Genomic DNA, 15980 nt, shown 5'->3' with positions numbered 1-15980 from the left:
TGAACAAAATTTAAAAGCTCAAAAACCTCATGGAGTTTATAGTCTTTAGTAGTTAGTATAAAGAGGGGTTACTCGTAACCAGAGTGAGGTGGGAATTTGGGGAATAGTGATGGATGGGTATGGTAGAAGTCTTTTTTGAGAAGGAAAAGAGCCAAAATGATATTTTTTAGGAACTGAATGCATTGAGTTTCTTAAAAAAGGTAAGAAGAAATGGGATATAAACAAATTAGCCTTTGGAAGGAAGAGGGACCCTCTTCCTTTATAATAGTAGTGGGAGAAGAATGGATTTGTACAGAACTCTTAGGTTTATACGTTTAGTGTCTGAACGACTGGAGGTTGAAGATAAAGTTATCTGCTAAAAATATTGGTGAGAGATGGTGTAGTCAAACTAAGAAAGGCTAAGAAAGCTTGAAGCATGTAATGGAGGCTGGTTTGGGTAGAGAATCTGGAGTCAGGCAGATTTGAGTTCAAATCCTGATTTTTTTACTTTTTAACTCTTGTGAACTTGTACAAGTTATTTCTTATTACCTGTTGAATATCAGTATTTATGAAATCAATTATGAAGTTGCATTGATTCTGTCTTAATGTTTAGCCTTGTAGCTGCTGCAGAAGTATAGAAAGGTAGGGCAATTGAAGATAGTAGTAGTAAAGTAGTTGAAGTGATGATTATGGAATCTTAGTTGAATAGGCAGATAGGTCAAAATTTGGGGGGTGGAATAGGGGTGAGAGATAGGGAGGTAGAAGAGATATCAAGGGGTTAGTGTATGCTTTGAGGTCAATGAGCAGGTATAGTGAGGATAATTTAGAGGATATTCTTGCTTATACAACATTCTGGTGTGGACATGGGAGTAGAAGGCTCTAATGAATTCAAGAAACAAGTCAAAAAAAAGAGAAGAAAATGAGACCAGAATGAAGATGAAGTGAATGTGGAAATTGAGCTGTTAATGGAAGGAAAACTGTGAACCATGAGCCAAAATTCTCAGTGGATTTGAAATGTTGATAGCTGGTCACTGTCTTGATTGGTAATGACGGAATAGCTGGATATCATGTGAGCTTCAAAGGAGCTGAAGTTTTTGTAGGGTGGTGGGGGAATGATAGTTAAGAGCATAGAGGTTCATTGAATGGAGTAGGGGACTGGTGATTTGTAGCCTGGTTTTAGAGATCTGAGACTCAAGAGAAGACATGTTTCATTATCTATGCTCTGTGTCTTTGCAGTTTAGTTTGGTCTCTGTGGCTCAGTGACTATAGCAGAGTCCGAGTAAGTGACAGTCAGTTCATTTTATCTCTGGGTGATTCAGGAAAAGATTAGGGAGTTGTGAGCCTATGAACTAATGCTTTATTAAGGTAAATTTTAAAAATGGTCCTTAAGCTAAAATGATTTTAGACATATGGTGTTGAAATAGAACAAAAATTTAAAGCCAAGGTAATTATTTGCTTGTTATTGATTCATTTGAACCTGCAAATAGAATGGGATTAGTTTATACTTTTATTTAATTACTTTAAGATGGCACAGCAGTCTGCAGGTGGACGTGATACTCGGTTTTTACGTGATGAAATTCGCCAACTTGAAAAGCAGTTAGAACAAAAAGATAGAGAATTGGAAGACATGGAAAAGGAATTGGAGAAGGAGAAGAAAATCAATGAACAAGTAAGGCATATTTTTAAATGAATCTTAATTGTTTGAATTACCTAAATGAAACACCTAATTATACTTTTTATAAGTTATGATAATAATACCAGTTTTTTATATCTGAGAAATGATGTTCGCTTATCTTAAAAGTTTTGTATCACTGTTCGTTTTTTCATTGCATCATTAAAACATTCGATCAGATGAATATGATTTAGGATTAACTGTTTCTATTTACAGGTACATGTTTCTCAGAACATTAAAATAGCACATATAAAATTGATGCTTTTGTCTTGATTACTTGTATATTCTTTTTCTGAAGAAATTAATAAGCATTCATCAACAAGTGATTTACTTGCTGTGGTTCATTTTGAGTTAAACGTGATACGTGTTTGTATTGATGTGCTTATATTAACAGTAGACGTGGAAATGCATTTTTAAAGGATATATACAATAATAGGCAATCAGATTTCTTGTTTCCAGGTATGCCTTTATGAAATATATAGATTCTTAACAGTACTTGCACTAACATTTTGTAAATTCATACTTAAAATCATGACATTTCATCTTTTGTACAAGCATAGCTTTTTATTACCTCTTATGCTATTCCTTGTTATTTCTAAAATAATTTGCACAAAATAATTTGAGGAAAAAAATTGTTTCTGCAGTTAAATTTATATTTTTTGTGAGAAAATAACATGTTTTTTATGTTGTTGTAGCTGCCTAAGTGCAAATTTTGATGCCTACTTATGGTAAATGCTCCATCTCTGACATCCAGAAGCTTTTCCTACCTTTGTGTCCTTTATAAGGTCACTGTTTTATTGCATCCTAATAATTTTATTCTGTCCATTTTTTTCTAAGAATTAGAGGGTTATAGGCTTTTCAGTATGCAGCAATATGTATGAGGTGATGTTGCTATTTAAAGAGTTTTGTAAATTTATTTGGAAGTATTCCATGCTTGATATTTATTTTTCATAGAAACATAGAAGATTCATGTAAAAGCTAAATGTCAATCATAGCAGGATGTATGGGAGGAGTGTGGGATTTATTTTCTTTCTTTTTCGAAGAAATGGGAATATTCTCATATGGATTGTAGTCGTTAATGCATAACTATGTGATTATACCAGGAGTCAATGATTGTACACTTAGGATGGATTGTACTGTGTGTGGATAAAATTGTTTTTTTTAAAAAGCTAGCAACAAGCTTGTGAAATAAGCATATATCTCATTTAAAAAATTAACCATGCTGTCCATGTTCTAGCTCCATTCTTATCAAATAAACTTGTCATAATTTCCTATTTTTAAAACCTCAACTTCTCCCTATAAGTTCTTAAAAATATGAATATTTTCTATTACTACTATTTCAGTAATAATACAATCTGTAATTCTAAAAAAAAAAGATTCATGTAAAAGTGAACTATTTATACAGTTTGTATAGTGGAAGAAGTGTGGGTGATGCCATCTGAAGGTTAGGGATTAGCTCTTAAAGGAATGTCTCTTGAGTTGACTCAGCAAAACTTAATGAACTTATGAATTACTGAGTAGTCACAAAGGATCCAATCTATGACATAACAATAATAGAATTACTAAGGGGGATATTTATTTGGTTTTTTTTTATTGTTCTTCATCTCTTTAGCCTATGTATCACTCAACTTTTCATTATTCATATCACACACGCTTAGCTAATCACAACCCTGTCCATTCATATCTTAGACCTATATATTTTTCTATATGTTATGTTCCTTGAGCTGGAATATGAATGCGAGTTTTGGCAATTCCTACCTTACTCTTAGCTAATCATTTAGTTTTCTTGAGTATTTATAGCACATCAGATATTGTGCTAAATAATAAGTCTACAGTGCATATCAAAATTTTGATTCTTAAGGAATCAATTAATTAATAAATGTTACAAGGGTGGTGCAATAGTGGCTCAGTGGCAGAGTTCTCGCCTGCCATGCCAGAGACCCGGGTTCGATTCCTGGTGCTGCCCATGCCAAAAAAATTGTTGCATAGGTGAGTAGTTTGAAATTGTATGTACCCCAGAAAAGCATTCTTAAATTTAATTCATTCCTGTGACTACTCAGAAATTCATAAGTTCATTAAAATTTTAAGTAGAATGTTTTGATGAGGCTACTTCAGTTAAAGTGTAACCCACTTCATATAGGATGGGTCGTAATCCTATTGCTGTAGTCTTTTCTGAGAGAATGCAGTTCAGACAGAGGGAGAGAAGCCATGGAAGTGAGAAGCTGAAAACGATGAAACTCAAAAGAAAAGGGAGAGAACAGCAGATGCTGCCATATATCTTTTTTTTTTTTTTTTTTTTACATGGACAGGCACCAGGAATTGAACCCGGGTCCTCGGGCATGGCAGGCAAGCATTCCCACCTGCTGAGCCACCGTGGCCCGCCCAATAATGCCATGTATCTTGACAGGTGACAGAGGAGCTGAGGATCTCTGGCAGCTGGTCTTCAGGAAGAAATCATTGCTTTGATGATGATTTGATCTGGATATCTTCCTGGCCTCGCAACTGTGACTGAATAAATTCCCATTATTTCACCTGACACATTTCATAGTATTTGCTTTGAGCAGCCTAGGAAACTAAAACAATAGGTGTTAACAATATATTCCTGTGGATACATAAGGGTATAAGGATACCTTTGGATACTCTGGGAAGGATATTTAAATCAGCCTTAAGGTTCTGGAAGTGGTGTGTAATTTGAGATATGAAGGAGTTAGCCTGGCAAAGGGAATGGGGTGTATAAGGTAGTTTAAAAAAGAGAATTCTAAGTAGAAGATAATAGCAGTTGCTCAGATCTATAGGTGAGAGATGGTCTAGTTTATTCTAGGAACTGTACTTATTTATTTTGGCTGGAATATAGATTAGAATAGCTATCATTCATAGAGTTGCTGCTATGTGCCAGGTACTTTACATACATGCCTTATTCCTCATTTGGTACTTATTATATGAAGTAGGTGTCATTTGTCCCAAACTATTGATGAGGAAACAGAGTCACAGTTTCCCAGCTACTATAACAAATACCGTACAGTGGGTTGGCTTAAATAGTGGGCATTTATTGGCTCACAGTTTGGAGGCTAGGAAAAGTTCAAAGTGGAGGCATCAGTAAGGCAGTACTTTTTCCCTGAAAAGTATAGTGGTCTGGAGCTGGCTGCTGGTGATCCTTGGGATTCTTAGCTTTTCTGTCACATTACAATGCATATAGCAACATCCTGTCCTTTCTTTTCCTGGTTCCTTTGACTTCCATTTTCTCCCTCCTGGTGGCTTTCTCCCTAAGCCTTCTGTATAACTCCCCCAGTAGTAGAATTACGACCCATCCTGATTGAGTTGACTACAACTTAACTAAAAATAGCATCTTCAAAATGTTGTATTTGCATTGAGTTCACACTCAACAAGAATGGATTAAGATTAAGAACATGTGTTTCTGGTTTTTTAATTCAACCTACTACAGTAAGTAATTGCCTATGGTTACACAGCTAATAAATGGTACAGCCAGGATTTGAATCCAGCCTGGCTTAAGAATCTGTTCTCAACCACTGTGCTGTCTAACCTTTTCAATTTTAACATTTATTATTCTCTGTAGAGCTGAGCAAGGACCAGATCCTGAGAGGTTTGGTCCTTTTCCTGAAAGGAGCCAATGAAGGATTTCAAACAGAGTGATATACTTTAAATGTTTGCTCTGTAGAGTATGGATTGAGGAAACCAAGACTGGAGGCAGGGCCCCTAGTCAGGAGACATTTGTGCCAATTCAGGCAAGTGCTGATGATGTTCTATCTTAGGTAATAACTGAGGAATTTAAGAAACAGACACATTTGTGATCCTTAGACATATTTGGATAGAATGATGGGTTGTGGGAGAAGAGAGAAGAATAGAGAGTCCCTCCAACTTTTTGTGTTGGGTCACTGAATAGTAGATAGTGTCATTCATTAAGAAGGAACGCAAGAGGAGTTTGAGAAGGTGTAAGATTATTTCAGTTTTAGTATGTTGAGGTCTCTGTGGAGATAGCCAAAAAGGATATCTATGGTTCTAGAATTCTTGAGACACTTGAATGGATGTTGATAATTTGTGCATCTTCCGTATAGATATTGTTGAAGCCTTTCAAGTAGAATTACCCAGAATGACTCTAAGGTAGAGCACTGAGAAATACCTAATAAAGGAATGAAAGAGGAAGAGGTATTTTGAAGAACAACCAGAAAAAAGAGAAATATTGAATAGTGGTATTTTTAGAAGCCAAAGGAAAAGCACATTAATAGCATTGAATACTTCAGAGTTGAGTTCTTGATATCCCTCCCCTTGTTAACAATTTCAATTCAAAACACACTGGTACTGTTTTCTAACTCCCTGATAACAACAACAATATTAATAGGTAAACTAAAATTTGTATAGCACTTTGTATTTTATTCTGAATTTTTTAAAATTTTTATTTTGAAAATTTTCATACATTATAAAAATTGTATAAAAAACAATGCACACCCATATACCCTTCATATGGATTCACCCGTTAACATTGCACCACATTTGCTTTATCTTTCACATATACATATTTCACTCCTTTTTTTTTCCTGATCCATTTGAGAGTTAATTGCAGGTAACATAGTACTTCACACCTTCATATTTCAACCTATATCTCCTAAAGAGAATGGTGTTCTACTATATAAGCCCAGTGCCGTTATACTCAGGAAATTTAATATTGATTCATTACTGTTAATCTATTATATTATCTAGTTTGTAATCATATTTCCTCGACTGGGCCTTTATAATCCCCATCTCCATCCCTCCATTTATCCAAGGTCCAGTTAAGGATCACGTGTAATATTTGGTTATTTCTTATAAACTTCCAAATTTGTTATAGTTGCACACCACTGTGGTTGTCGTATTCCTGAATAAAGGGAAAATCAGGAAAATGAAAGGTTGTAAGAGTGAGTTTTGAAGAATAGGTGAGAAGACCATGTGGTTATAATATTTGCCTGTTTTGAGAAACCAAAAAAAAAGAGATGTAAATGAAATCATTTATATGTGGGATAGAGTCTTCATAATTTTTGCGTATTCCATATAGTGACATTATGCTAAGAACTTTATTATATTTCATTTAATTGTTTTGTCAGTATCGGAGGTGAGAAAACTAAATTTAAGAGAATTTAATTTACTTCTTCACACTAATTGGTGGATAAGAGATGTAAACCTAGTAAGTCTGATTTGAAATTGCTTTTTTTTAACCTTTAGAATGTATTGCCTTATATTTCTAATTAATTTACTGCTTAGTGAGAGCAAACAGTATTTTAGCCTTGAAATAGAATAACGAATGATAAGATCTTGGACAGAACACTGCTCATTTTATCAGGTTTTGTGGGGTTTTTTTGTTTGTTTGTTTGGTTTGGCTAGTGTTTGTTGTGTTTTTCGTATGTTTCTGTAGTCTTTGCTTAGAGTTTTTTTCTTTAACTGTTTTCAGCCCATCTTGTTAGATCCGTTCTAATTCTTAGTTTCCAAAAAGTTTTGGGCTGTTATTCAAGTCATAAGTAAATCTGAAGTCCTTACTACCTAAAACATTCTCTGCTTTATTGGAGAGGATTTAACATTCAAAATGATAAACAAAAACCTTGCTTTATAAGTGAATTGCTACTGAATTTTATCTGATGTTTTACCTTTTCGTTTTGTTTTGTTTTACAATTCTAGTTGGCTCTTCGAAATGAGGAGGCAGAAAATGAAAACAGCAAATTAAGAAGAGAGGTTGGTAAAAAGTTTTAGTAGTTGTGGTGGTTCAGCAAAGATGTTTGTTAAAATTTTTTTCATAAAATTAAATTGTAAACAGAAATGGAATATTTTAAGTGATTGTTATTTTCAAAGTGGCTCCTTTTATGAAATGACTTTGTCTCAGTCATATAGAAACTAAATCTAAAGGTAAGGCCATTAAACAGTACTTTCATCTCTTAGGTCCATGTGAATAAATCTTACTTTCTGTTTTCGACATAGGCCATTCTTTGCTGGTTAGTTAGCTAATTGAATGTATGGCTGAATTTCTGTTCTTATTTTCTTATCTAATTTCTGTTTCCATTAAATCTAATAAATACTGATTATCATTTGGTTCTTCTGAGTCACGTAATGTCTGTCCATTATTTATCCTGATAGAAGTTGTTACATAATCGAATTATTCTTTGTTTTGGTTGATAGTTAATATTTTTTGCTTTCCTTGGTTCTCAAAAATATAATTCATTGTCTTAAAACTTTGCTTTTTTGCTTTCTTTAATTTCTAATAATTATTTTTATTGTATGTTGCCTTTCTCACTTCTAATTACCTTTTCCTGTTCTTTTCTGGAGAACAAACGTCTAAAGAAAAAGGTGAGGCTTTTAAGAGTGCTGAAACCTTGGTAATTTAAAGATAGGTTCTAAGATCATTATTTAGGGGATGAAATCTTGTTACTTTGGATATTTTCTTAATAGAATGTGGTGTTTGGTGTATCTGCAGAATGAACAGCTTCGTCAGGATATTATTGATTATCAGAAACAAATAGATTCACAAAAAGAAACACTTTTATCAAGAAGAGGAGAAGACAGTGACTACCGATCACAGTTGTCTAAAAAGAACCATGAACTAGTCCAATATCTGGATGAAATTCAGGTAAAATTGATAGAATTCAATTTAGTGCAACAATTCTTATGGAACTTTTAATTTATTGTAACATAAGTCTAGTATTTAGTCCTATATTTAAGTTCTTTAGTATAAATTCTGAAGTTGTGTTCTCCTAAAATATGAAATAAATGTATGTTTGAAGTTGAAATTCTTTATTCGTTTTATTATTTGTGTCTGTTTTGGGTGTTGTGTAAGAAGAATTGAGATCCTTATGTCATATTTTTTACTATTTTATTTTATTTGTCAATTTAATTGGGTACTAAATGTCTGTAAAGAATTCTGTTTGCCCCAGTGGGCACTTATGGCTCCCTTTGAGATTTATTTAGTTTAAATTTCAGGTGCTTAAAAAAATATTTTTAAATTATAGTGTCTAACTTTCTTAGACTTTAACAGAAACTAATGAGAAAATTGAAATTCAAAATCAAGAAATGAGAAAAAATCTAGAAGAGTCTGTACAGGAAATGGAGAAAATGACTGATGAATATAATAGAATGAAAGCTATTGTGCATCAGACAGATAATATAATGGACCAGTTAAAAAAAGAAAATGATCATTATCGGCTTCAAGTAAGAATTACTGTTACAACTTATTTATACAGGGTTCATATAGTGTCATTACTAATTTGAAACTAAAAATACTTTTAACTATTTAGGATATGAATTTTCATCTGTCTTCACAATACTGTAATATTGTTTATACTGATGTATTTTTCTAAGCGTATTTAGTAATCTCCTCACACACACTTCGTAGTTCCTGTCACCTAGGGTATATAGCTAATACTCGACTGAATATGTAGACAGCAGTCCTACAAAGCCAATAATTAAGAGAATTTTCTTTTAAAGAGATTTGGAGGCCCTGTGGACCAAACAGTTTTATGTCTTAAAATAAATTCATTATAAATATCATAGAAACCAATATTTTGGTTCATTTTTTCACATGAGATTAAAGTTGTTTAAAATAAAGAATAATGTTTAAAATGTAGTTCTTAATAATGAAAAAATAAGTATGCAACTATAAAGATGAAGGAATCATTAAATGTCACTTCTAACTATAGAAATACTCAAATGATAAATATGCATATGTAATATATGTATATGTGTATATGTATGTACTTGTATATATAAGTATGTATATATTGCGGCAATTTACAAGAATTCTTGAAATAATTGTTGCCTTTTAGGTGCAGGAGCTTACGGATGCTCTGAAAGCAAAAAATGAAGAAGATGATCCAGTCATGGTAGCTGTCAATGCAAAAGTAGAGGAATGGAAGGTGCTTTTCTAAATTGAAATAATGAGTCTTATCATTTTGCATTTTAGATTTAAATTTCTTAGTCTTATTTTATTTGAAAGCCTAATACTACAGAATGACATTTTTGTTGGATTTTTTTTTATTATGTATCTTAGTTGAAAAAGCTCTAAGAACTGTACCATATGTAGTCCCAGAGGACTGATTTATTTTTGAATGAGTTCTTCCACATCAATGACTTAAACTTTAAAGCTTTTGATATAAATTTAAGCCCAAAATATGATATATTTGTCATCCTAAACAGATTTTTTATGTTAAGTCACAGTTGTCATGTATACACTAGTTATATAGGTCCAAATTTAATTTTATAGTTATTCTACCTCTACTTTTCATGTCAAATTAATCAACCTACTGATATTTTATGGGAGTAGGAATGAGATATGGGATCTCTCAGGATTATCTCAGCAGCCTTTTCAAAAAGGATACACTTTTCTTATTCCTTAGCACTCCACCCCAATCAAATACACCAGCCTTAGCATACTGAAAGCTGAGATTATGATGGTTATGTTTTGAAACAAAGTCTGGGATAATTCTGAAAGTATACTATGAAATTTTAAAACTATTACTTCTGTACTCTTTTTTAACAGCATTTACTTAAATTTCATTGGCTATTTGGAATTGGTTATCATCTAGGAATCTGAGATAACCTCTATTTTAAACCGATGCAATAGCAATGTAAATAAGGCCTATAAAATCAGTGGTTGGCAAGCTTTCTGTTAAGAATTAGGGGGTAAATATTTTAGACTTCGTGGGTCTTCTGTTCTCGTTGAAACTACTCAACTCTGCTATTACAGCACAAAAGCAATCAAAGACACTATGTAAATGAATAAGCAAAGCTGTTTTCCAGTAAAACTTTAGTTACCAAAACAGGCAGCAGGCCAAATTTGACCCGTGGACCAGAGTTTGCCGACACCTGGAATAAATAGTTGTCATATTTCATTTTTGGAAGGAAAGAGTAGCATGTTAACCATATTCTTCTGTGACATTTCTATTTAAAAAAAAGCTTAATATCTTTAAAAATTTTATTTTATATTAGTAATATAGTATTACTTTGGTTTTTAAATAACTGTATAATTGTTCTTTTTAGTATGTTGTTTATTTAATTGACATTTAGAAGGTGATCAGTTTTTGTTACTAGAAACAATGCTTTGAAAAATATCCATGCATATTCATTATTTTACAAATATATAAGCATGCCAGTAGGTTGAATTGCTACAAGGGTAATTATGATGTATTGCAAATATATTCCTCCAGTTAATCACTTGTCTTTTGATTTTATGTATTTTTTGCTATGAAATACTTTAATATGATGTAAATTTATTATTTTTTACAATTCCTTTTAGTCTTTTTGTCATAATTAGAAAGACTTCCAAATATAAAATCACTTTCTCATGTTCTTCTTTATTACTTTCTGGTTTCATCTTTTACATTTAAATCTCTGAAGCATACAGAATTAATTTTGTTACTGACGAGTGAAATGTGGATGCAACTTTACTTTTTCCTACATGGTTACCCTGTTCTAACACCGTTTATTGAAAATTTGATCTTTTTCCTACTGAAATACAGTTCTATTTTTATTACATGCAGAGTTCCTGTTGAATTTGGGATTATTTATGGACTCTAGTGTTAAATTGATTGATCTGTTTTCTAAGCATGTAATCTTGTTTTAATTATTGTATGTTTGAGTATCAGAAAAAGCTGTGATTTTCTCATTTTTCTTTTTTTAGACTTTTCCGTATGAATTTTTTTCTTGTGAATTTTAGAAACATCTTGTCTATTTCTTTAAAGAAAAAACTTGTAGATTTTTGTTGGGTGTGTGTTGAATTTATAAATTGATTTAAGGTGAATTGACATCTTTATGATATTTGGTCCTTCTATATAAGAACACAAGATACTTTCCATTCCATTCATTCAAGATACATTTTATGCCCTTCAGTGATATTTTAATGTTTTCTTCATAAAAATGAATTGGATATAACCTACTGCAGTTGTATGGAGGTATTTATAACTTTTTGTTTGTGAATGGGCTTTGAAAGTTTGACAATTTATATTATATGCTTTCGAATCATTTCTGATTTGAACTTTAGGTTATATACACAAAAGGAACAAAGATTATACCAATAGTTGCTGATGTTTTTTCACTTCAAAGAATTTTATTTCCTATATTTCTTGAAGTCAGCTAATAATATATATTAGTCATTTCAAATAAGGAATGGTTTATTAGTTTGACTCTTCAGTAATAAAATCTCTTCTGTTTTTATCTAGTTGATTTTGTCATCTAAAGATGATGAAATTATTGGCTATCAACAAATGTTACATAACCTGAGGGAGAAACTTAAAAATGCCCAACTTGATGCTGATAAAAGTAATATTATGGCCTTGCAACAGGTAAAACCTTCTCAAAATTGGTTTATCTTACAGCTTTATCAGTTGGTAATAAAATTTTGAATTGTCTTATTTATTTTGTCTTCTGTGTTTACCTAGTGGCTTGCGTTACTAAGTGTGTAATAAAACTTTTTACAGAATGGTATTTTGACATTTTAGATATCAGCCAGTACCAAGAAAAAATTAGAATTAAGCTTGGGGTTAGGGTTAGGAATAGAATAATTTTGTATATATTGTTTTGTTGGAACATGTAATACACACATTATTTAGGTTGGGAATTATTTCATAATATATTCTAAATTAAAAGTTTAGAAATGTTAAAATATTTTAAATCACAATTACTAAAATTTATCATATTGTGTGCATCCTAGTCAGAGCTGACATATTATGTACAATGTAAAATAAGCTAAAAGTTTGGCTTTAATTTGTACTACATAAAGATTTGATTTTTAGTAAAAATGTGCTTTTGTAGAAGTCATTTTTTCACCATCTAGTATTAGTCCAAAAGAAAGAAGGAAATTTGGGAAGGACTTTAAGGATAAAAAAAACTACAGGAGACAATACTTTTGAATGAAATGCTGTAAAGGGGAAAAATAAGTTGAGTTAAAGAAAAAGTACATGTAAAAACACAAATATATAAAATGGCAAAAATATAGAATTATATGGATAATGAGGAAAAATAATTTGCACAAGGAATCATAAAAAGCCAAAAATGTAAGGATGTTCTGGAATTCGCATTTGTCAAAGTGTTATCCATCATCTCCATCTTTAAATATTAGAGTGACTGCAGTGTATTATGTAGTGCACTTGTGTATATACAAATAAAAAAGGCATTGTTTTGGTCCTTAAAAAATAAATTCTGTAATCTTGTTGGAAAAAAAAAAGATATCTTTTTCCTTGCTTTTAACATGTATGTTAATATCAGTGCTGATATATAATATTTACAATATTTTATAGGGTATACAGGAACGGGATAGTCAAATTAAGATGCTCACTGAACAAGTAGAACAATATACAAAAGAAATGGAAAAAAATACTTTTATTATTGAAGATTTGAGAAATGAACTCCAAAAAAACAAAGGTATTTCAGTATTTTATAAGTATATAAATTATCTTAAATAATGTTAAGCTTTGAAAGTATTTCATTTTTATAAAATCATGTCAAAAGTTATTGTGCCTTCTGTGTTTGAATTATGTTTTCAAAAAATTGTATATGATATTATTACTTGCTTTATACATATTACCGGTTTAAATGAGTAAATGAAGATGTTTTTTATTCATTTTCTCTTCTGCAGAAAATTGTATCCCTACATTACCACATTGGTATTATGGAAGAAAGAATTGAAAAATGGTGATATAATTGATTGTTTCATTTAACCCCTTATTGTAATTAGCAAAGACTAGAACAAAATAAAATTTTGATCACTGTGAGAGTATTACAGAGGTTTTCAAAAGTGATTTGACCTGTCAGAATTTTAATTAACTTACCAAGTTAATTCTCATCATATCCTCCCTACCTTGCCTAAGGTAGCAAATCCTCTGAATGTAGGCCTTCATACAATGAGTAGTCTTATATTTTCACAGTACTACATAGTACAGTCATACTGGGACATACTAGTGCAAACTACTCACAGATTTACTGACATGTTTATTATTTTATGATTGCTGAGAATAAAAAAGTGTGAAGGGGAAATAGCAAGTGAGTTTTTGTGTTAGTGTAATGATAGTGATTGTGACTTGAACCATGTTGGCAACAGAGTTATTAAATGGTTAGTTTTGAATGTGTTTTGAATATGATAAAAACATGTAGGATGTTTGCTGAGAGTTGAGATGTAAGATATGAGAGAAAGAGTTATCAGAGCTTTTGAGCTGAACATGGAGAGGGCTGTGGGCAAAGCATATTTAGAGATTATCGATGCCTAGTTTTGGATGTTAATCCTGAGAATATTTACTTAGACATCCAAATGGAGTTGCCGAGTTGACATATAAAAGTTGGAGGCTCAGGAGAGCTCTCTAGATCATATATAAACTTGGGAATCATCTTCGTAAGGATGATGTCTAAAAACATGATGAGACTGGCTTAGATCATCAGGGGAGTGAATGTAGGTTAAAAAGAGAAATCTAAAGAGTGAGTCCTGGGGAGACTAAGATAAACCTATTTTAGAGATTGGGGAGATGAAGAGGAACCTCTAAAGAAGGCTGAAAAGGAAGGGCCAGAGAGATAGAAGGAAAACTAGGAACATACAGAGTCCTGAAAACTGTGAAGGTTGTCACCAGGGAAGAGACAGTGAGTACAGTATTTGATGCTGTGTTCATTGCTCCTGATAGATCAAGATGAACAAAGAGACTTAATCATTGAGTTTAACGGGGTCATTTGTGACCTTTATAAGAGTAGTTTCAGTGGAATGGTTGGGGAAGAGAGTGTCACAAGCTCTGGAGATGGATCAAGAGAGAACGGGTAGAGAGGAAATGGAGAGAACAAGTTTAGGAACTGTTTTGAGAACTGTTTAGAGGGAAGGAGAAAAGTGGGAAGGTACATGGATGAGGAAGTGGGATTAAGAAAGTGTCTTTCTCTTTAAAGTGGAAGAAATAAGGCATGCTTCTAGTTTAATGGGACAGATGTATTAGAGAGGAAACAATTGATGAAAGGGAAGAGGAAAAGAAGAACTGCTGGAGTATTATCCTTGAGAAGGCAGTGGGATGGATTCCAGTAGATCAGTGAATAGTCTTAATAATAATCAGTGGAATGGAATCCAGTAGATCAGTGAATAGAGTTGCACAGAGAGTTTATCCAGAAGAGAATGGATAGTGGAGTGTATAGACATTGGTGCAGGTTACTGGGTAGATTTCCTGGTGGTGGGAACTTATAGAAGTTCTCTTCTGATTGCTTCTGTTTTCTCAGTGAGTGAGAAAGCAAGGTTTTCAGCTGAAATTGAGGATAGGGGAAGATGTGTTGAAGGTTTGAGGAGGGAAGAATGAACAGATGAGGAAAAGAATTTATTATGATTATGATTGTTGAGCAGTATCAAGAACCCATTTGATATACATAATTTTCCTCTGTGTGTATTATGTATGCATTAGAACTGTATTTTGATAGTAATTTAAAATGCTTTAAAAGGATGACTGATACTATAGGTTTTGCATTCCCATCACCAGGAGAAAAAGTGCTGTTGATCTCTGCTATTAAATGAGGAAGAGCTCTCATCTAACTGATTTAAATTAGTCCATAGTCGCATAATCCCTAAAGCTCACAGAAGATATATGTACTTGAATGTACTTTTAACTTGTAAACCATGACAGCTAATGGTGCACTCCCTTTCTTGGTTAGAATTAGGTTTGGCTATGAGAAACATGAAGAATGGTGGCAAAATCAAGATATAAGTTTATTTCTTATTCTTACAATGGTGTAGAATTAGGCAGTCTAGGGTGTTGCCCTCATCTGCCCTATCCAAAGTGGAGCTCTTCTTTCACATCCACATTCTAAACCCCGAGATAGGAAAAAAAGAGGCAAAAGATAAAGGACGTGTATTTAAAGAAGGCAGGCGAATAGAGTTTTATTGTGGAGGGCCATGTGGAACAGAGAAAGAACAGATATTTGGAACAGCTCAGCCCTTTCATATTCCCAGCTAGGCTGTTTGCTCCAGAGAGTAAGGTCTGTTTCTTATAAACTTGTATCATCTGCCATATTAGTCCAGTTCTTTGTACATATATATATACCTGACATATCAGTAAATGTTTGTTATGGATCAATGTGGGAGTGATCTGTGTCAGAACATCTTAAAATGATAGGAATATTTTGGTTTAGCAGTAGTTTGGTAAGATAAGGCAAGTAGGAATTTTTGAGCTTTCAGAATTAAATTTAGCTGCTGGTGACAGAAAAAACATGTAACTGTTTAAACAGAACAAATCTGTTTCTCTCTGCTACAAACAATGTTAATACAACTAGTTCAGGGATTGGTGTGATAGCTGCAAAAATATCAGATATCAGGTGTTATGTTTCTTATTGCTCTGCCTATCTC

General features: G+C 32.5%; 1 protein-coding gene across 5 annotated transcripts in view; it reads left to right on the top strand.

Moving 5' to 3' along the window:
- The window catches only part of CEP290 (centrosomal protein 290), a 103019-nt gene that overhangs the window by 4847 nt on the left and 82192 nt on the right, over positions 1-15980 (top strand). For all 5 annotated transcript variants that reach the window (XM_077111539.1, XM_077111540.1, XM_077111538.1 and 2 more), the window contains 7 exons: positions 1505-1648; positions 7316-7369; positions 8106-8258; positions 8654-8836; positions 9451-9540; positions 11842-11964; positions 12919-13042. In XM_077111539.1, the coding sequence (XP_076967654.1) occupies positions 1505-1648; positions 7316-7369; positions 8106-8258; positions 8654-8836; positions 9451-9540; positions 11842-11964; positions 12919-13042 (871 nt within the window). The remainder of the gene's footprint in view (positions 1-1504; positions 1649-7315; positions 7370-8105; positions 8259-8653; positions 8837-9450; positions 9541-11841; positions 11965-12918; positions 13043-15980) is intronic.

This window comes from Tamandua tetradactyla, chromosome 7, assembly GCF_023851605.1.
Source record: "Tamandua tetradactyla isolate mTamTet1 chromosome 7, mTamTet1.pri, whole genome shotgun sequence".
In the NCBI taxonomy this organism is placed as follows: domain Eukaryota; kingdom Metazoa; phylum Chordata; class Mammalia; order Pilosa; family Myrmecophagidae; genus Tamandua; species Tamandua tetradactyla.
The sequence above is the reverse complement of the archived record's forward strand: the minus strand, read 5'-3'. Positions and strand labels throughout refer to the sequence as shown.